The sequence below is a fragment of the Rissa tridactyla genome, chromosome 6 (genome assembly GCF_028500815.1).
Source record: "Rissa tridactyla isolate bRisTri1 chromosome 6, bRisTri1.patW.cur.20221130, whole genome shotgun sequence".
NCBI classification, from domain to species: Eukaryota; Metazoa; Chordata; class Aves; order Charadriiformes; family Laridae; genus Rissa; species Rissa tridactyla.
Genome location: NC_071471.1, coordinates 10112657 through 10134205, shown reverse-complemented (window position 1 = coordinate 10134205; position 21549 = coordinate 10112657). Strand labels below are relative to the sequence as shown.

The window sequence follows — 21549 nt, the reverse complement described above, 5'->3', positions numbered from 1 at the left end:
CCCGGGAAATGTCACTAGCTGAGGACACCCCAGGGCAGCTGGGAACCTTGATGGCTACCTGAACCAAGCATCTTCATCAGAGGGCAGAAGCTGGCATTGCTGCATAGGAGGAAGCCTGGGATTCATCTCTGACCCACTGCACTCTTTTCAGATTTGAAAAGGCAGATTGCAATCTTTGAAAAGGCAGATTGCAGAAAACTTCCCAGGAGAACACAGCAACCCTCCACTGCAGGGGTCCATGCTGGCCCCTGCTTTCCCTGCTCGCCTGCCAGGGCTGAGGCCCTCAGCACTGCCACAGGATGAGCTTTGCCTCTAACGCCAGCAGCATCAGACACAAGCCCATCAAAGTGTTCATGGGTAATTTGCCACAGATGCTATCACCAGTAAGTGCTGGGAGTGGGAGCACGGTCTTTTTGGACACAGGCCCCAGAGCTCTGCTAGGCCAAGCCCCTGACTGCCAGTTCTTCTTGGGTCCAGCCAATAGTGTTTATAAACTAGTTAAAATGGAAATGCAGAGCAAGCCAGCACAAAACAAAGACCAGCCAAGTGCAGAGAAGGCGAATGACTTCATTCGCTGACAATGAGATGAGAAACAACCCCCCTTCAGGCCCAGGACTGTTTCCATCACAGCCACTCACTGTTCCACTGCCACAATTCGGGACAATGGGAATACTCAGAACAATTATTTTCAGAGACCAAAACAGTAGAAGTTAACTCATTAATAAGCTGGTGGTTATAACTCAAGACAAGGCTGTATTTGTTTGAGTCATTTAATTGAACTTCCATTCAAAGAATTTCAGCCCATTACTTTGCAAGTCGGACCTTGCAAAAATCCATCCCACCAGCAGGACTTAATATGCACAGTGATAGTTATAGCCCCACAAACCAGCATTTCATATTTCTTTGATATTTGTTGCTAGAAAAACAAAACAAAAAGCAAAAAGCCCATGGACTCCTTGATCTCCTGTTCTGACACCAAATCCATTCACTGGTTTCTCCCTTTGCTATTGTATCAAGTTCAAGGCTCTCGTTTCAGCAATCCAGATACCCCTTCCTGTTACAAGCCTGCTTTGGTCTCCCATTTTATCTCCCTCCCACATTCACCCCGGTGAACCCAGCTGCTTTCTCGCCCACACTTGGCACAAACGTCAACTGTCTTTATCCAAGCAAACCACTAGCAGGATGCAAGGACACTGCAGCTCAAGCCTCGTCATAAAACCACTGCCAGGATGGCCTATATATTCCCCCCCCGAGACAAAATACCACAGTAAAACACTAGACCGTAAATGCCCAGACTGCAACTCTGCTGAGGAACACAGATCCGTTTTGCTCAAGTGGTTTCAAAACAAAAAGGAAAATAAGACATTTTAAAATCATAGCCAACAGGACTCATATTATCCTTAACAACCAATTTAGCTACAATCATTTTCTGTGACCCAACCACAGTACAAGGGAACAGAAGAACCTGGAGAACTTTTCCCCTTCCCCACACATCAGTGCAATGAATGCTGTCTCCCACAGTGGTGAAGGCAAAAGAGGTGATCATGAAGAGCCCAGAAAACATGTTTCTGGTCCACCTGGAAACAGTCCCACTCCCATCTCTATTGCAGTCCCCTGCAATGGCTGAGCAGACCCCCTCTCCCCCACCATCATTCCTGCCACTTCTGTCAGTCACCAGGTACCTCTCAACTGATTCAACTCACAAACCCAGGGGAAAAAAAAGCAGGCTGTTCCTGGAGGGCTAGCAAGCTGAATGATCTCAGAGAAGGTTCAACAACACTGGTGCTGTGAAGGGGTAGCAGTACCCTGCCACCTGGAGGCAAGGTAGAGGGGAGCCACCTTCCCCCTATCCTGCCAGTGAGCTGTTTGATCAGATGGGCTCTCACGGACACCCCAGCCACGGCTGCTCCAGTCAGGAAGGTGGCAAGGTTTTCTTCTGCGGGAGAAGCAGCTAGCATGGGTCTGAAGCCAATAGCTTAGTGAAAAAAGTGTAGAGTAATGTTTTTGTTTACTTGCACTGTTGATCAGATGAGATACTGATAGACAAATACTAATCTGATATCTATGATGTTTCGGTTCCAGGTTTGTGAGGCGGCTTTTCATTGCAGATGTGGGATTTGCCTCTCATTATTGCCTCTGTGGGGAGGAGAGATGGTCTGAAAGATCCACTGCAGGTGTGAACCAAAAAAGTCCGTTTCCGTTTTGCTCTATCTTAAAACTCCCAGAGTCTCCGTTACAGTACGTGCTTTGGGTATGGCCTATGTATTGTTTACACTAAAGGCCTATTTTACTAAAAATTGGAACACTAAGCAATAATACTCATTATCTCTGCCAGACTTCTGCCAGATTTCTTGGACTTTTGCCCTTGCCAGCCATGAGCTTTCATTATAGCTTGCCATAACTGGGGCCACTCTTCTAGCATTAATTAGTAAGGCACAAGCTGTTAGGTATTGTAAATGTGTAGGAATAGTTTTACCATCATGGTCCAGCCTACTACCAAGCTTTTTGCTATGGCAATGAAAAATACAAGTGGCACCATATTTTAATTAAGAAAATTCTATCAAATATTCATCACTAAGAATTTATGCAAAATTGAAAGAATGCATGCCCACACAGAACTCATGTCACAAGGAGGGGAGACTTACAGCAAAAATGTTGCTATTGATATATATATGCAGTGCCTCTGAAAAGAAACCCTTCAGCCCCCTCCCCTCCCTTTCATGGCTCATGCCAATACAATGCTCCTTTGTTCTTGCACAAAGGGTTCTCCCTGCACCATGGTGGCCCCTTGGAACAAAGGTTCACTCTGGCACGTCAGGGATGGAGGCAGAATCCCAAAGGGGCCACATCAGCTGACATAAACATCCTGTAAGAAAACTTTCCTAAAACCCACCAGCAGTTATTTGGATGGCCCTCGAAGTTATTTGCTTTCTCTGTTGCAGAGCTCTGGGAGAGTCCAGCCAGGATCATGCCTTACTGTATTGTACCAAAAAAAAAAAAAGCAAAGAAAAATGCCACCAATCACACACTTTGGGCCAAATACCACCACCTCAAGTGAACGTGCACTTAGGAACTTAACTGTACAGAAATTTGCCCCATTTCAGCAACAATGACATAGTAAAAAAAGAACATCCTGTTTATGTCATAGACCAGAATGTTATACAGGCTATATTTTATACATGTAGAATAAGCTACATGAGTGAAAAGTGCCAGTAATCATATAATTATGTTTAAACAGGAAAGGACGGTACCACCAAAACTATTCTGGCAAAAAATTACCAAAGTCCTGAACAGATATAAATTTGAGTTCAAAACTAATTTGTGTAGTTACTTGATATCGCAACCAATTCAGAGAGTTGAAAACACTCCTAACTTTTCCACTCTACGGGTTTCTCAACTTAGGGATATCACTCTTTCATAACAAGCAAAATTCCTGTAGGTTCAGCCCTAAGCACAGCACATTCATCCCAAGAGGTAAAGCAATTGGTGCTTCACTACCTGAGCAAAGAGATGTTACTCCGGTGTTCCAAGAATCCATCTACTTTGTATCTGGATAAAGTGTATTAACACGTAATTGCGCAAGGGAGTCCATTATGTGGTCTGCAGAAACACAGGAACTTGAAGGAACTGTATCTTCTATTTCTGATTTATTTCCATTAAACGCGTGTCAGCTGGGTTATTTTAGTACTTTGAGTACTGCGTTCCATAAGAGATGTCCTTCCGAAGGAAGTACTTTACAAAAGTACAGTACTTTACAAAACAGTTATTAATGGAAGTAGACTGATTTTGCACAAGTTTCATACAAAAAAATAAGTTAAACTTGTGTATGCATGTGCATATACACATATCTGTGTAGATATAGATGGATAAGTTGAATATTGTTTTTTTATCAAGATAGTAGGTAAACTCACAAGCAAAGTTTTGTTATATGCATGCTTTATAAAATTATTTTATTTTAAAAGTTAGAGATGAATGTGTAAGATACTTATGAATTTAGCAGAGGATGCATATGCTCTGCCTAGGTTGTGACAGATGCTTCTTATTCCAAGAGGCTTAACACCAAGAACATAACACCTGACACCTCCTGGTTTCACAGTATTCTACAGTTTCCCCTGTTTCACAGAGAAAACCTCCATGCTTGTGAGCTGTGCAGAGAAGTAGGATGTTCATTCCAGGGAATCACAGCTGGAGGGTGAGCAGCGCTTGAGTGAAACATGTTCTCAGCTCAGGCTGATTGTTATGGTTAGCACTAAACGATTTTAGAAAGTGGCAGCATAATCTAAATATTTACCTGCAATATTTAAGTTAGACACCGTACAGGTCCCAAATGTGAAGAGGGTATTAAGCACACAACCATTTAGCACTAGACAGAAACAGGTCCGAGTCCTGTGCACAGCTCTCAAGAACACTCAGGTTAATTGGTAGTTAAGTGAGAAGCATACAGGGTGGCGAGACTGCTAATCTCACTTTTTCTCAGATGCCCTCTCCCCTTCTTGCTTCTGAAGCGCTTCAACAGATAACATATTAAGTCAATCAGATAGTATGAATGGTTCCTACTAACAGGAGAGATACTGCAGTTCACCAGCACTTCCCTCTGACAAAACCACACCTCCAGTTTCAGAGCTTCCTGCTCCAGTGTCTAGGCAGTGAACACATTTTGAAAGTATGATTTATAAAAAAAAATGTATTCCTTTCCCTAGCACAAAATGATGTACAGTAAAAACAAAGATTTTGTAAAGAGTTCTATCAACATTTACCAAAAAAAAAAAAAAAAAAGCAAGCAGCTGGCAATTCTGTCTTCAACAGAAAAGAAAGTCCAGAAGACACTGAATATTCAAAGGGCTCTAGATTTTGGAAGCTTGCACCTGTTAATGACAAATTTTAGAGTGAAAAGTAGTTTAGAGATACTGGATGCTACAAGTGACATAAAGGAAAGGTATAATAATGAAGAAAGAAAAAGGTTAGAAATGAGAAGAGCAATACAGAGTCAAGCAAAGGACATACCAAGTGTGTGACTGGAATAATACTGCGTTAGCTCCAGATACAGACAGAAAGCACTCTTAGAAGCATTAGAAACATCCGTATGGGAAGGCAGAAAGACCATCTGGCATGCACTAAGTAGCAGGAATATACTGTCCAGAGAGAAACACTGGTCTTTAATCTGTGTTGTGTGATTGCGGTGGGGGCACCCAGAATCTCTGCTGGCTGCCGTCACGTGCATTCAGTTTGCTTCCAGTTATGGCAAACAGAAAAAATAAACACCAAGTCACAGTAGAAATACTACTTTGAACTTTCCTTGGAGAATACTGAGGTAGTATTCAAAAGCTAAGTGATTTTGCTTCACAACAGATCTACACGTATTATTAGAATAGACAGGTTAACTGATTTACCTTAAGTTTGAGAGCAAGCAAAAGATTCACTTGCACACCTCAGGAACAAGATGAGGCCTGCCCAGACGGGATCACTGGTCTTTCTGTACAATTTTTTGTTTCTATAAAGATATGTTCCAGATCAAGCTCTACATCATTTCTAAAGGTGCCAACAGCACTCAGCAGCTTGGCAAGCACATTGCAAGACACTTATCCTAGAACATGCTCTCAATAGTCCAAGGGTTCAGCCCTTTGTTATACTAATACTATGAAATAACAGATACTGAAGAGAGTATGACAGTCATGAAGTCATGACTGAAGTAATTTGCAATTCTGTTTACACCACAACATGCAACCAGGAATATTTATGCTCTCACCAACTTTCTTTCCTTGGAGCATGTTAAAATATGCTTCTCCTAGGTTAGTTTATCAGTAGCCATCAACAGGAACCTCATGCCAAACTTTATAAACTAGAAAGAGAGCTGCTGTTTCCAGTTGAGGTTTTTACTTTCTTCAGAAAGTATCAACAAATCCTCTGCTGGAACAACCTTCAAGCTTTCAGAGACCAGCTGCTGTACAACATGGGCTGTATTTTTATTTTTTTTTTTAACAGTATCCACACAACAAAGTAGCCATAGGATGAAAAGCTTAGCTTTCTGTACACCAGTTAGACCTGAAAACCGAATCCAAAGAGATTAGAAAATCCTAATATGACAATATTTCATGGGGCATCCACCCACCTGCAGTCTTGGGCTTCTTATTTCACTAAGCCCTTAACAGTCATCCAAATATTGCTAAGCATTTAAGCTGGTCTGAATTTATGCAGATTTAGATTTAATCGTCATACAAACCCAAGCTCTAAGGGTTCCACACATCATTTGTGCAAATCTCCATTTTAATCAGCATCAAATATCAACATTCAGTCAAAATAACTTGCATAAACGTTGCTAAAGTTACACCTATAGGAGCCATGCAGAATAGGCAAGGCATGTTAGCGGCATGGGATGAAAGATCCACACTGTTGATACAAAATGACATCTCTGCCCACAAATTGATTTTGCTCTCATAACTTAAAAAACAAAGTTTCACCTACCTATGGTGTAAACTACTTTGTAAATGTACGGATACCTTCCAGAAGTTAAAAGTATCTTGTATAAACAAAAAGCTTAAAAAATATTCCCAAAGTTACACTTCCTTTTCAACAGCAAGTATTTATCCATAAATATCACCAGCATGAAAAAAGATTATTGATAATACTTGGTAATAGAAAGGAAAAACACCCGGTAACTGATCCTTTACTTATTTCTCTAGGCACTGGTCTGGAGGAATAAGAGATGGTTTGGTTTATTTTTCTGCCAGATGAGTTCCCTGATCTAACGTGCCATGAGAACAGCTGTGCTGGTACAATGCTAGCCATAAAGGTGTCAGAGTGTGCAAGCCAGCATGGTAGAAAAGTTTCCTGTGGATTTCCCTGGAAGCAATTGGAAACTCTTAAAGGTCAGAGTTGTCTATTCAAAGGGAAAAGGTCAGTGCACTGGATATGCACTGTCAGGAACAGAGAGTTTGGACTTGGGATACAGATGTTGCACTTGTATGCTCCTTAGACAGATGAAGCTTCCTGAAAATGCAGATTATTTTTTTTTAACCTGGTATTTTGGCTATTCCCCCATTAGAGCATTAAACACTAATCTTAGTCATACATCGTTTCACCAGACAAAGACAGGCTCTGATGTCAGTTTAAGAGTTTGAAAAAGCTGCTTCTAAATCTTTGTTCATTTTACAGCAACTAACAGCCTACATCAGCAAGCCAGAAATAGCACTATCATCACTGACATGGCTTGCCGCATGAGGCCACAGCTCTCTTCTTTGCCCCCTACACTTGTTCAGTCCCTTGTCCCAGTACCAACAGTCTGCTGAGGACACTCAGAAAATGTACCCAGCTTCACTTGGCCAGTGCCAAGGTGTAAAAAGCAGGTGGCAGTGGCTGCACATCTCCCTCGTAGTGGCATTACCAATTTGTGAAGTTCAGCCTAACTCCAACAGTATCTAGCTTGGCTCACGCTGGAGTACTAACACCCCATAATTTGATCCATAAGCCACCCTTTCACTTTCCAGGACGGAAGCAGGTAAGTTTAACTGCATGGCACAGTACATGGTGTCTGGCCAACAAGTTACCCAGCACCCATTTACCACCACCCCGCCTCCCATGTAGACCACCTAGTGCAGGCAGAAGGCCAGTCAAGCTGTGTTAGCCTGTATAACAGACAACTTTCATCTGTCCACAGCTAACAAACAGCGACCCTCAATCTTCCTACGGCTGGTAATTATGATGGAGCTTTTGTTTCAAGTCATTTCTCTGCTCTTTCTGGGAAGTCATGAAAAGCATGTGTCAGCACAACTTGCTACTGAGGAAGGCATTAGAAAGGATTTGAACCGACTCCCCATGGCAACAGACCCTGAAAACGAATTAGCATTTGCTCCCCATTCCTCAAGAAGCCCAAATGGAATTTGTTTTTCTCCTATTTAAATAATTATTTCCAGGAGTGCAGCATGCTGTTGCCTCTATTGCTCAGTGGGCACTGCTTCAGAAGACACCTACCTCACACACTCTGTGTTCAGCATAAGTCATCCCACCATACATGGAACTGATAGAGATGAATTAGTGTACATTAATGTTTTCCTTACACAGCTTTCTAGTACCCTGTACACCTTCCTGCTGCTTTTGCCATCTCTCTGTACGCCAAGTCACTAATCCAAATAATTTTCTGGTTTTGCTGCACAAAGGTTTTCAAACTCCAGATGTTGAACACAAGAGCCTTTCTACACCAGAGATTATCATCTACAGAGAGAGAACTCACTTCACCACATTGGCAGTGCTATTTTTTTTGTGCATCATCAACAACACATCCTCAGACTCTGTTATACTCTTTGAGATTGTTTTATATTTTCTCCATTGTCTTCTATAAACACCACCCCTCACTTCAAAATAGGCAGAGTAACACACAGCAAGCCCAGAACTGTCAGCTCCAAGAGCCATCCACCCAAATACGAATGGTTCCAAAGTTGGGGGAATTTATTAATCTCAGAGGCAGTTCACGAGCTCCCAGAGATTCCTAGCTCATGCCTCAATTCTCCAGGTAAAAATTGGAGGCTGGTGTGTGTGGCACACATGGAGTCAATCCAACTTTACCTCCCATACTGGAGATGATAAATTTTCACAGACTCCAATGAATTACACTTCTGCACATGGTCAAGAAAAGAAACTCCCATTCACAGCACTCAGTCCAGGGGTGCTGATGCTGACTAGGGTGACCTATTGAAAGTATCAGCAAAAGGACACCACTGGTCTCCCAAGAACACATCCAGTACTGCTTTTAGCTGAAGCTCTGGTTAGCACTGCTTCACTACACACGTCTCTGCCTGGAGTGTGAAACATAAAAGGCAAGTTAAGGGAGTAGATGTTCTCACGGAGATTCAACACAGCGAGAAATTCACCAAACAGCTGCTAATAACACATCTTTAAGACCTTCTGAAAATACCTGTCACAGATTTTAAGAAATTTTCCCAACAGAAAAATGATGCTTTAAAGACATGAAGTCACAATAATGAACCTGAAGTGTAAGCTTGCTTTGTTCTTACCTATCATTATTTTGGAAAATATTAATTCTGTTTCTAGAAACTAAAATAAACATTTCTCTCTCACAGGTTATTTCACAACTTTAAGAAGAACCTTTTCTTCCCCAACAGATCAACAGAAACATGCTGTGTAAAAAGCAGGTGGTATGCAGCACACCAGACCATGCCTAAAAGTATCCATCTCTCACTAGGAGTAAATATTTAATAATTCAGACCAGTCACATTCAGACACACTGTTAATATACAAGACCCTAATCTTTGAAATGGGCAACACTGCCATTTCAATAGCTGAAACAGCTATTGCCAAACTTACAACTATTGCTACACAGAATAATTCAAATAATGTGATAAAATAGGAAGATAAAATAAGATGCCTGGAAAGGACTTGTGCCAAGACAGCCAGTCACATGCATGGATAATCTGCATCTTGTATGATACTTGGCTACTTATCAATTGATGTGCAGTCCCCCAAAGAGCAGACATTTCATACCACAAGACCCTTTACATCTGCCATCAATTGACACAGTTGACAATTGTCAATATACTTCCATTTTTTTCTTGTGGGGACACTACCAACCAATGTGTCAATCACCCGCAGCCAGAACTAAGACGAGGCAAAGAATATGGGAAATACGTCAATATGAGGCTCAGCAATGCCCGATTTAGACCTATGCAGTTACAGTTGACACATCCCATACTCATCTCAGTGACATGCTTGGTCATGCTCAGTGCACATGGGTATGTGAACTTTGCATCAGTTCCAATTAATCAGGCCTGTAATGGAGCATGGACTGCTCTACTCAACAGCTTGTCTCCACTTGAAACTTCTTACAAGCAACCTTGAGTTATTTCAAGTTGAAGAGGCTCACATGGACACCTCTTGCCAAAACTGATACACCTCTTCAACGCACGTGGCCAAATGCCCTTGAAGCAGTTTTGCACTGTTCAATAGTGAACCTGAGCCTCCACAGGGGCCCATGTTGCATCCCCAGCATCGTGTCCCTGACTTTTTTCAGCACTGCAACAGGCACCTGCTTCCAAATCACTGTCAGCAGCTCTGACCACCTCTCCCTTCCACTCCTCTGTACTCCTGCTGCCCTTGAGGAAATATCAACTACTGTGGACAGGCACTTACTAAGGTTCCCACACCTTCTGGATCTCCCAGCCTGCCTTTCCATCTCTCAAATACATGTTCCACATCACTGTCAGTTACCCAGGTACAACTAGATAGTGCTTCTGTAATGCCTGATGACCAGCAAAAGGCTTTGTGAGTCAGGAAAGCAGAGTACAAGCTCAGATCTCTGCAGTAATGATAATGTCCTCAGTGGCTATGGGGACTAGAACAAAAAAGCCACCTTTATTACAGAAAACAATTCCAGTTTCCTAAAATAAGCAAGAAAGGAAAAAAACAGCAACCCAAAACAAACAAACAAAAAAAAAAGTACACACACCTCTCTCCTGGTCATTAGGTCAGTCTGCACTAATGTTGGCCAACCTCAGTAGTTCTCCGCTGGAAGCACCTTCTGCTTAAGGACTTGGAAGCAAAGACAGATTTATCCCTAGCACAGTCCAGACCCAGTGGCTAAAAGCAATTAATCTCTGGCATGTTGCTCAGCCCTGCTCCGCTGCCCAAGGGAACCACGCTTTGCTAGTTAGTGGCTTTAACATCCTCCCAATACAATAACCATGATGATTGCTCAGAACATACTCTGTATCCTACTATGCCAAGAGGAAAACACCATAACAACTGCATTCATAAAGACCTTTGCTTCAACACATTCAAGTAAATCTGAAGCACTGACAACAGAAGTTTCTGTAAGACCCTACAAGGCAATTATGTATGGCAATCTTACCTCCTCTGAAGAAACAGGCAGGAAAAACTTCCTATTGAAGACAATACAGGAGGTCTCTAACAGACCTCAGATTTCATAATTTGGAGTGTTTGTGATATTTTTTAACATTCAGACTTTAAACTTATTTAAAAAAAAAAAAAAAGACAAAAACAAAGCAAACAATCAAAAAAAAAATCCACCACCACACCACCCGGTGCAGCTGTGGCCCTGGCTTTGCCATCTAGGTTATCAATTTAAATTGAATTGGATCTTGGTTAACACCTTAAAAAAAAAAAATCCTTATTCAGATTTCATTCAAGGAAAAACATCCTATTTATAGGAAGATTATTTTGCAGAGTCAACAGAAACACACAGCTTTGGCATTAAAGCCTTTCTCAGAAATAAGGTGAAGCTAAATATTGAATAGAGGACTAATTTTCATTCTGCGTTCTGCTGCTCATCATAAAACTGTTTTACTGCCACGGGCATTTGACAGTGTTTTAAGTTACAGATCAACTCACGCAAAACTGGGATATCTGTTAATAGCGAGTGGCCTCTCCTTTGCTTTTATGAAGTGAAAATTTTATTCTCCTTTACAAATACTGGTGATTTTGATCAAAGTCATCGTGGGACACCCGCCTCAAAGGGTGAAAGGACAGAAGCATTAAATCAATTCCCTAGGCAACCTCCCAAGCAGAGCCAGTATTGTTAAAATAATGAGTTGTGCACCACTTGATCCAAAACCACCAGCTGATCCCCATTTTTATAGACAAAAGGTAGCATAAAACCAGAAAGCGTCTGCAACCAGTCAGATCATTTTTCACAAATCATGCATCTTCGACTGATAAAACACAGCATTTTTTCAGTAACAGCCTACTGGCATTTTTAAACCTAGAAAAAGCACCCTTCAAAGTTAAAAAAAAAGAAGAAAGTAGTGTTCTCAAACTTATTCCACGGAGCTAAGATTTAAAGACACAGGCACTCTGCTGTCTCTCACCTCACGAAAAGTCTGCATTTTCTCTCCATATACCACATTAACTTCGCTGTCTTGTTGCGGGGTTGAATCCTGTCTATCTTTTCAGTAATGTTATGTGCAGGTATTCTTTCACATTTCAGAACAACAGACACCCAAAGTTTTCCTTTGGTTCCTCTAAGTTTTGAAACGTACAGGCCAGAAGTTCCAAGGACAAGTAAATCACGAGAGTCCACTGAAACAGGCAAACATTGTGCTTTATAACTCAGAAGCTAAAGCACACTTTAAACAAAGAGCCTATGACTAGTTCATCAGATAAGGCTTATATCTTTCTCCCTGTAATTTAATAACACTTCTTCTAAAAACACTTTTCGGTCAGCTAGAGTTGAAGTTCCCAGAATTATACAGTTGCTTAATCACAACAAAATGTGCACTGAGTCTAACTCATAGCTCATTGTATTTTCTTTTTTTTTTTTCCCCTCTTGAAAAATGGTTTCTGGAGTAGATTATCAATGCTCAAACGAGGTATTTTTAGGAAGGAGTCAATCCAGCAAAAGGCTTGACTCTTCTTGACCCCCACCTATGTCAGCATCTCACAGGATGGGGACCAAGAGTGCTCCATAAGCGTCGCACCCTGCAGCGCTCTTGGGGTCATGTCCTCCGCTCCTCGCGACGGGGCCAGGATTTTACGTTTTAAGCCTCATTTCACATGGTTTGCCCTAAACCTAAGCCATGCCCAGCGGCCGCAGTTTTCTCTAGTTTTACATCGGCACCGACCCGGGTGCTACAACTTCTGACACGACCCCACGGCAGAACCTCCCGCGCCACACGGCGAAAGCGGGTTTTACCCCCAAGAGAGGGAGCACAGAGCCCAAGAGACGCCTTAAAAGTTTACCCGGCACCATTCATTATTTTAACCGACAGAACAAATACGGTCAACGCAACTGCCGGAGCGGCTCCTTGTGACTCCGGCCGACACCAGGCACACCGAGGAAAAGCCCTCGGTACCGGCAGCACCGCGGCCGCTGACTTTTCTCTCAGGGACCCCACGACGCTGCCGAGGGTGCCCCGGGCCGGCCCCGCCACAGGGACCCCCCGCGGGGGCCACCCCCCGCCCGCGCCCCAGGGAAGCTTGGGGCACCTTACCTTGCCTTGCCCCGTCCCGTCCCGTCCCACCACGGACCACCAAGCTCAGCTCAGCTCAGCTCAGCTCAGCTCAGCTCAGCTCAGCTCAGCTCAGCTCAGCCCCGTCCCACTCCACCACCGCCTCAACCTGCTCTCCCGTTCAAACGCACGGCGCTGCCGCCCGCCCCGCCCCGGCTTGGCCCGCCCTCCGGCGCGGAGCGCCAGAGAAACCCGGAGCTGCGCCGTGCCCGGAGCGGAGCGCGGTACCGCCCGCCAGCGGAGCCCCGGCGGCGGCGGCCGAGGCCGGCGATCCAGCCCCGGTGTTGCGGCGGCCCCGCGCCCGCTCCCATTCAACCTGCTCCATTGTGTGTCCGCTGCGAGTCGGCGGGGCGCCGCGATGCCCCTCAGGGCCTCCCCGCCTCAGGGCTGCCGAGGGGCCCTTTTCCTCACTGTCCCGGGACAGGCTCCCCACGGCGGGACTCACGGAGCTCCCCGAGCCGAGCCGGGGGCAACGGTCCGGGCTGAGGCGAGCCGCCATCTCGCGAGGGCTGCGGGCGCGGGGCGGCCCCTCAGGCGCGGCCCCTCAGGCGCGGCCCCTCGGGCTCACCTTCGCCCGGCCGGCGGCGGGTGCCATGGAGACGCGCGGGACGGCGGCAACCGCCGCACCTGCCGCGCGACGGGGCGGGGCGGCACCGCCCGCCCTTTTCCTCACAGCCCCGGGGAGACCGTGAGGGACCTGCCCCCGGGGGAGGGAAATCACCGGGTTTGACTGACTTTAGGGGTTTTTTTTTACGTTTAAAAATCTACGATGAACCTCCAGGGCTGTTCACCTGCATTGGCTAAGGGAACGTAGCTGCAGGAAAGCGATAACCAGTACTCGCATGGCTCTGGTTTCCCTGACTTTGGCCACTCAAAGTCCTGGCGTGAAGGAACGCACCTCTGCTGGAGGAGATGAAGTCTAAAACCCTGCTTTTGAAGTTATAACTTTTTATATCTGGTAGTCCAGTGGGCAACTGAGGAGCATTTTGTAGGGAACCAGTAGGTGTGAGGCCCGACGCACTGGTAAGAGAGTGGGCACATTGCGATGAGGTGACCTGAGGAAGGCGACTCTGCCATCTCCCCTCTCCCAGGGAACCTGGCAGGGGGGATCCCCCGGTGCCCATGGCTGCGCGGCAGCAAAGCCTCGCTCCGTGCGCAGGGCCAGGCTTCCTCGTGAGCTTGTCAGGGAAGGATGCTAACAGCACCGTGCCCACCGCTTTTGGTAATGTTTACAATGACCATTTGCCTTACATGCCGCACCAGCAATAAAAACCCTGTGCAACGCTGAAGGTTATTTTTCTTAGTGGGCCATTTGGAGGCCTGTCACTCCCTATGATCTTTTTAAGTTGTATTGCTCACAGCGTATTCAAAGTTGCAAGGGGTGAAGGCGCTAGAGCTAAACAGTTTAATTCTTGTTCCAAATCACACAAAAAGTGCATCCTCTGCTTGGAAATACTCTTGCGTGCATTGCTGCTGTGGCTGAAGGAATGGGATAGTGCTCCTCAGAGGCAGCGTGGGGTGTTTTTATATAATGGAGAAAAGTGCTTTTTCTCCCCCTGACCTCCCAGTCAGTTCCTCAGCTCGGTTCTTCAGAGCTATTTGTTTCTACTCCTGTTACCAGTTTTTCAATAGACTGGCCTCCCACAGAGACAAGATCTGCAACCTCTCAAGCCTTGCCCAGACGGAAAGCCCAGCTTTGAACTGAGTTGTGCTTTTCTGAGGGGGGAGGGTGTGGTGGTGGTGCTTTTTTTTAAACAGATAAGCCAAGCCCTGGATGATAAGGAAACCAGCATTAACAAACAATTAGAGGAGCTGACCCTCATGAAATCATTTGTCACTGCAATCTCAAATCCTGGACCGCTCAGTTACTCTCTGTGAGACTAGCGTTGTCCCTTACAGCACTGAACCCTTACACCAAGCTGCTTCCCTGGATTTCTATTCTGACCAAAACCTATAGTAAGAGCACGTCACCAAAACTTCTTGTCATGTGCAACAAACGTGAAAAAAGATCAGAGGCCTAAATTCAAAGATTTTAGATATCCCTCTCCATAGTTCCTTCTGAAATTATTTGTTAGACTACCTCATGACCACAAATACAGGGAAGGGAACTTCAAAAATTTAGTTCAGACTAAGGAGAGGCTTCCTCTACCTAAGTGATAAAACAGCTGTATTGACACCTATTAAAAATCCTTCACAAGCCACAACCTAATGGAAAGGATGATACAACAATTTGCTGTAATTTAGAAAAATCTCCGGGTTTTTTCTGAACTTCATCAAGGGTAAAATGGGCTAAGAGACAAGACTGTGAGGGAAGAAACTCGGTTCATATTCGCCCACACCACACCTCTGCTTGCTAGAAATGTAGCATGTGGTTTCCTGAGATTTTTCTCTCAGCTTTACAGTGGATTTTTGTGATAAATCCTCCTATGACTCATTTGCAACACTGAAGTGCGAAGTCCAAGTAGAATTATATTTAATTATTACAGAAAAAAAAATCATAACTGTACAATTATGCCCAGTTTGGAAAAGCTCTTTCTACTTATCAGATGTAGGAACAGTTATAATCACTCATGGGTAGTGGACGATTGCTGAGACTGAATTTGTAGTTTGGGGTTAAAAGTCAACTTTGAGTTTCGCTTCGGAGGATGCCACGGCTGATGCCGAATCCCTGACCATCTGTATGACTTTTATGCGCAAGTACCACAGCAGTGGTTGGCCTAGTCCTTCCCTGTATAACGCATAAAACCAGATGCCTCACTTTTTTTTTTTTTTTTTAAACAGGCAGAGGTTTCCAGCTCTGATCGAGGTCTGCCTCTGCCCAAAGAGCTGCTCCCCATTCCCCACACTGGTTTCCAACACTGAGATCTGCACTGCAGGTACTATGGCTAGCTGCTCACTGTGCTTTGCAAAAACCAGCCTCACCCCTGAGAGGACCCAGGAGCAAAAGTAATAAAGAAGCACTAACATCTATTCTTACTTGAGGAAAAGCTGCTTTTTCTTTTAGGACCTTAGGATTCACAATTTTGCCCTGAAGCCAGCAGGTAAAATGATGACATAGCAACTAATTGTCAGACAAGCAATGCTCAGCTATTAAGATTTTTTTTTGTACCACACTCTTCTCCCTAGTATTTCATTGGCAAGGAATCACACAGAAAGAAAGAAAATCTGTAAAACACTTCACTTTAAATAAACATTGCGACTGTGGGATGTTAAACAAAGGTCAGGTGCTTGGTATATAAAACATGTAACAACGAACATAAGAAATTCAATCTTTATTCTGAGAATATTTACAAAATAAATAAGACATTCTCATATACTAAACACCTGTTTCATAAATAAAACAAGAACAGGAATTTAAGTTCTTAACATGGTATGGTCCACCTTTTCAAATTCCATGTTCAAGTTCTATTTTCATCTAATTTTAGGTATTTATAAATCCATGAGAAAAAACAGCACAGGGTTTTCCTCTTCAAGTGAATGTTGTCTTCTAAAAATTTGGATTACTGACATATTAATTTATATTCTTTGATATACCAAGTGATTTTTTTTTCCCTGAGAAACTTTAGTTGTTATGACCTTATGTCATATTGTTATGACCAGCTTTTTAAGATCAGCCATAACAAATTACCTTTTATATCGATAACAATGCAACCCATTATTCAGGATGAAAGATTTTTAAAACACAAGTTATGCATAAAAGAATAGAACTCAAACAAAATGCTTGTGTGTAAACACATACCACAAGCTTCGTAAAGGTCTGAAACAGAGTTTTCTAACCAATGTGGGCTACGTAGTAATGACATGTAACAGAGAAGCATTTAAGGCCATATACTGTGAACTAACTCTGTACCTCTTAAAAACTAGACTGTTGACTGCTTTCACTAGTTCATTAACACAGCTGTGTAGGTATGCAGCAGGTGGAAAAGTGGACAACTCATTCAGGACATTATTGTAGAAAAATTTTGCTTCAGAACATTTTAATTTGTGGCCTGCATACTACTACAAAATTTCAGTCCCATCTCAATTATAATACGGCATTAAGTAACTATGGGTTTTCTGTTCAGGATAGGGACCCTCAAAAATATGGCACTGTTTTTTATCATAAACTTCTACTTTACATAAAGCACATAACATTGGTAACTGGCATTGCTCCAAGCAGGTCTCCCTTTTTACCTTTTAATAGAGCCTCCTAACCAGTTCGCAAATTGTTTCAATGTCTGTACAAATTTACTGTTACTTATACGATCTCTAATTCTTTCAGAGTAGCTTTCTTCTCTCCATATTCCTTTATTTTTCTTCAAGGCCTTTAGCTCTGCTTGAAGCAGTCTTTTGTGAAGTTTCCAGTACAGGCGGGAGTCATGGTGTAGTCCTTCAATACGTGCTGTTCTGCCAAGCCCTTGTCTCAAGATCTCTTCATTTAAGCACACGCTGAGAAATTGACCCTATAAAAAAGCAAAATAAATGTGATATTCACTTCACCTTTAAAACAGTTTTGAGGGGTTTTTTGTGTGTGTGGACTCCCTCCGAGACACAAGCTTTACTACTAACCTCTGGCAGAAAGAGTTAGAAGTTAAGAGGAATTCAGATGACTGTTAAACATAATACTAATGCAAGACATTTGTGAGAGAACATATGATGGACTACACATCAGGGTCATCAGAACTACATGATATAGCCTAGAGAAATACACTCCTGTTGTGAATCAGTCTGCAAAAATACTAGTCTTGAAATGCGATTTACAAATCCAACATTTAAAATTCATATTAAGATAGATAAATTACAAATAATAACATTCCTTAAATGTACTGAGATAACTGAATTGTGTAAATACAAACTCAAAACTGCAGATAAAAGTCAATTTTTGTCAATATATTTACCTTATTTACTAAAACAAGGCACTCGAGGGACGAGTCCTCCCGTCCGAGAAGTTGGAACCATATCATTTGTTTGGGTTTTAACTCTTGCTGTAACCAGGCCATGCCACCCGGAGCCAACTTCACCCCAGCAAGCCTCACCAGCAGAAGACCTTTTGATTGCCCTGATTATAGAAAGAGGGAACTTTGTTACTAAATGCAGCAAAAGAAATTTCATGCTTTGCACTGATCCTCAGCTGTTGGTAATGAATTTATTCCCATGGATTTAAAAAAAGAAAAATAATCCATTTCAGTTCCCCAAAGCACAGCTCATTTGCAAATAAGGATTTGGTCTCATCTCTCCTTCAATAAAAAAAATAATTCAAGACTGCATAAGTGGTTTAAGCTAGGTTGGTTTATTTTGAATACAAATAGAAAGAACTGCTTTCATTATCAGTCACTATTACTTTATCTGAAGGTGCAGAAACAACAGGCAAGAAACATCAGCACCTGCAGGTATTCACAAAGCAAGTGTGTGACTCACAGACTTGATGGACAACTTCTGCGAAGTCACTGTCCCTAAAGAATGGGTTTGTGTACGTGGCTGCCAGACCTTCATTCCTAAATAAAAGAGTAATTCCAATAGAGTCTTTTTGCCAGGAAGGAGATGAGCTATGTATGCAAATGAACTGCCCGCATGCTAGCTTTTGCTGCCAGAAAAATATCACAATAATGATGCCAATTAATACAAATACTGTAATTGGCAAGCTCTTTTTACAGGTCTCCTCGCAGTCCTTTATTCCCCAATTTCCTGCCTTGTGAAGTATGGAAAAAGACAGAGCCAGGATTGTAACTCAGCCCTTCCTCTCAAGCTTGCCCCTGCCCGTTCTCTGTGTAGCCATGTTAAGAACAACATTTCATTCATACCCTTGTTCTTCACATTCTTTTACTCACATTTTCTCTGTATTGACGTAATGAAAGGAACGCTAATGGGAATGTGTTCAACTTCCAGGCCTTTCTCAGTTATATGATGTAATTTTCCCCGCAATTTCACATTCTTTTCTACAAACACCACAGGTATATCCGAAGCACGTGTAAACTTTGTTGTCTATTGATGGAAAGAACAAGAAAAAGTTTTTGAAAAAGCATAGAGCAGTAACAATCGCTTTAAATACAACTTCTTAAAACAGTTTGGCAAATTACAGATCTATTATTAGAAAGCATGGGCAAGAGTGTGTGTGTCTGTATACACATATATAAAATTTTTTTAATAGTAATCAGCTGCAGAAGCCATTATGTGCCAGCCTTTCCAGACACTTACAGGACTTGCAATATTAGGAGAGAGCATGAAGGTAACATTTAGAGAAAGAAAAGAAACAGGCATTTTCTGAGCAGTGCATATTGAAGTTCACTTGATTCACCATGAAAAGAGCATTTCAGAAGTGGCCTGAACAGTGCTAGAACAGGAGTGAAAGGAAGCCAAGACGTGCAAAGAACAGACACGCTGAAAACAAAGGCAAAGCAGGGAGGACAGAAACAACATAGACTTCAATAAGGGAGTGAAAAAAGGAGAGAGACACAAGCAGGTGTACACCTTTGAAAAGATCACAAGAAGATTAAATTTGACACCACAGCCCTCAATTAACAGGAGGATTCAAAGGGATAGTTACGTGATCACACAGGAAAACTAAGCTTAGCAGCAGGAAGGACTTGGCCAGCAGCAAAGGAGCGAAACTGCCACCGGTTTAGGGGTGGAGGGAGAAGGACAGGCCCTGGGGATGGTGGGACACCCAGGACTTCAGACGCCATCTGGAAGTCTCAGGGCAAGAAGCCTTTTGTAGAACACCGACCTACTTCTCTACAGCTGTGGAAAGTACTGACCTGCTTATGTGCAACTGCTGGGACACACCAGCCCTTAGGGGAAATAAACCAAAACACTATGTCTAAACTTAAAGATCTTTTTACTCTATATTATTTATTCAGTAAACCTTCCCATTTGTGCTCCATAAGGTCTCCCACTAGGAATACAGAAACTCAGGACCTTGCAGGCAGAAAGCCTGAAGGTTTTTACAAAGAGAATTTGTTCAAGTCTCATCTCATTTGCACTGGAAGCTCCAACAGCCTGGGTAACACATTCACGAACCTTGGGTTTAATGAAACAAAAAGGCAACAAACAAACAAAACAGAAAAATGAAAAAAAAAAAAGAATTCTGGCAACTTTTGTAGTTCAGGCTTTCTGGTAAGATTTTAAAGTAAAACCTTTATACAAATGTTCTCTCATAGCAAATTGCATTTGGAGTTGTGCAGAGGGAAGATCAGAGTGACTATTATTTTTTAAAGAGCTGTATCGACACCGGAGAGCCATTGCTCCCTACCTGCATGGGCGCAGCTGCAGCTGGAGCTGGCGGGGGAGCATCAGCACATGCCACAAACCGGTCATTTGAAGAAGTGAAGGAAGATTTAGGGTCATGCTTAAAAATATTCAAAAGGCAGTTTTGTTCATGGAAGTATGGAGAACAGATGTGAGAAAACTGCTTCTATTTCAGCTTTACTCAGACTATGAGACAGTTTGGCCAAGAAGGCCAATGGTGTCCTGGGGTGCATTAAAAGGAGTGTGGCCAGCAGGTCGAGGGAGGTCATCCTCCTTCTCTGCTCTGCCCTGGTGAGGCCACATCTGGAGTACTGTGTCCAGTTCTGGGATCCCCAGTTCAAGAAGGACAGGCTACTACTGGAGAGGGCCCAGCAGAGGGCTACGAAGATGATCAGGGGAATGGAGCATCTCTAATGAGGAAAGGCTGAGAGACCTGGGTCTGTTTAGCCTGGAGAAGAGAAGACTGAGAGGGGATCTCATCAATGCTTATAAATATTTAAAGGATGGGCGTCAAGACGATGGGGTCAGACCCTTTTCAGTGGTGCCCAGTGAGAGGACAAGTGGCAACGGGCACAAACTGGAACGTGGGAAACACGAGGAAAAACTTCTTCACTTTGAGGGTGACAGAGTGCTGGAAGAGACTGCCCAGAGAGGTTGTGGAGTCACCTCTGGAAATATTCAAAACCCGCCTGGACGCCACCCTGTGCAACCTGCTCTGGATGACCCTGCTTTGACAGGGAGGAATGGGGCTGGACTAGATGGTCTTCAGAGGTCCCTTCCAACCCCGACCATCCTGTGGTTCTGTCTGGGCTGCACACCAGAATGGACGGTGCGTACGAAGGACTGCAGGAAGCTGCAGAGGGAGAGGCAGAACCGAGGAAAACAACACCGTAGGTTAGAAACAAACAAACAAAGGAATGGCGGGGAAGGTGCCCGGGTTCTGGCCGCGGAGATGCCGCACGAGGGGAGCCACGCCTGACACCGGCCCCCCCGCACTCACCATACGGACGCTGCGGGCCAGCACCAGCACCCCGGCCACCGCCATCCCGGTGCTCAGGTTCTGCGGGCAGAGGAGAGAGGGGCTCAGTCGGGCCCGGGCCCGTCCCCGCACCCGCTCGCCGCCGCCCCCCCGTCCCCGTCCCCGTCCCCGTTACCCGCAGCAGGCCGAGGTGCGCGTCCGCCCACTCGGAGAGGCGGGACAGGCCCTCGGCCGCCCCATTCCGCCGCTCCGCCATAGCCGCCCGCCCGGCCCACAGCGCCGCCCGCCGGCCTGGAGCGCCGGGGCGGGGACACGGGGGAGCCGGGGAGGAACCGGGGGAGCCGGGGCGGGGACAGGAGCGCCCGACCGCGG

At 44.1% G+C, this 21549-nt stretch overlaps 2 protein-coding genes across 3 annotated transcripts in view; both read right to left on the bottom strand.

The window, feature by feature from the left end:
- Window positions 1-12973, bottom strand: part of PLCH1 (phospholipase C eta 1) — an 84191-nt gene extending 71218 nt beyond the window's left edge. Inside the window, exon 1 of the mRNA XM_054205899.1 lies at window positions 12952-12973. The gene's annotated coding sequence lies outside the window, so the exon portion shown is untranslated. The remainder of the gene's footprint in view (window positions 1-12951) is intronic.
- A 2536-nt stretch (window positions 12974-15509) lies between these two features.
- C6H3orf33 (chromosome 6 C3orf33 homolog) lies at window positions 15510-21460 on the bottom strand. 2 transcript variants are annotated; one of them, XM_054207076.1, is made up of 5 exons: window positions 21353-21460; window positions 21199-21258; window positions 18782-18935; window positions 17852-18012; window positions 15511-17416 (listed from the first exon to the last, which is right to left on the bottom strand). In XM_054207076.1, the coding sequence occupies exons 1-5, from the start codon at window positions 21431-21433 to the stop codon at window positions 17144-17146; spliced, it is 729 nt and encodes a 242-aa protein (XP_054063051.1). In that variant the 5' UTR covers window positions 21434-21460; the 3' UTR covers window positions 15511-17143. The 2 variants fall into 2 exon arrangements, with proteins under 2 accessions (XP_054063052.1, XP_054063051.1); XM_054207077.1 differs by lacking the exons at window positions 21199-21258; window positions 21353-21460 and adding an exon at window positions 20203-21171 and having other exon boundaries at window positions 15510-17416.
- Between the last annotated feature and the right edge of the window lie 89 nt (window positions 21461-21549).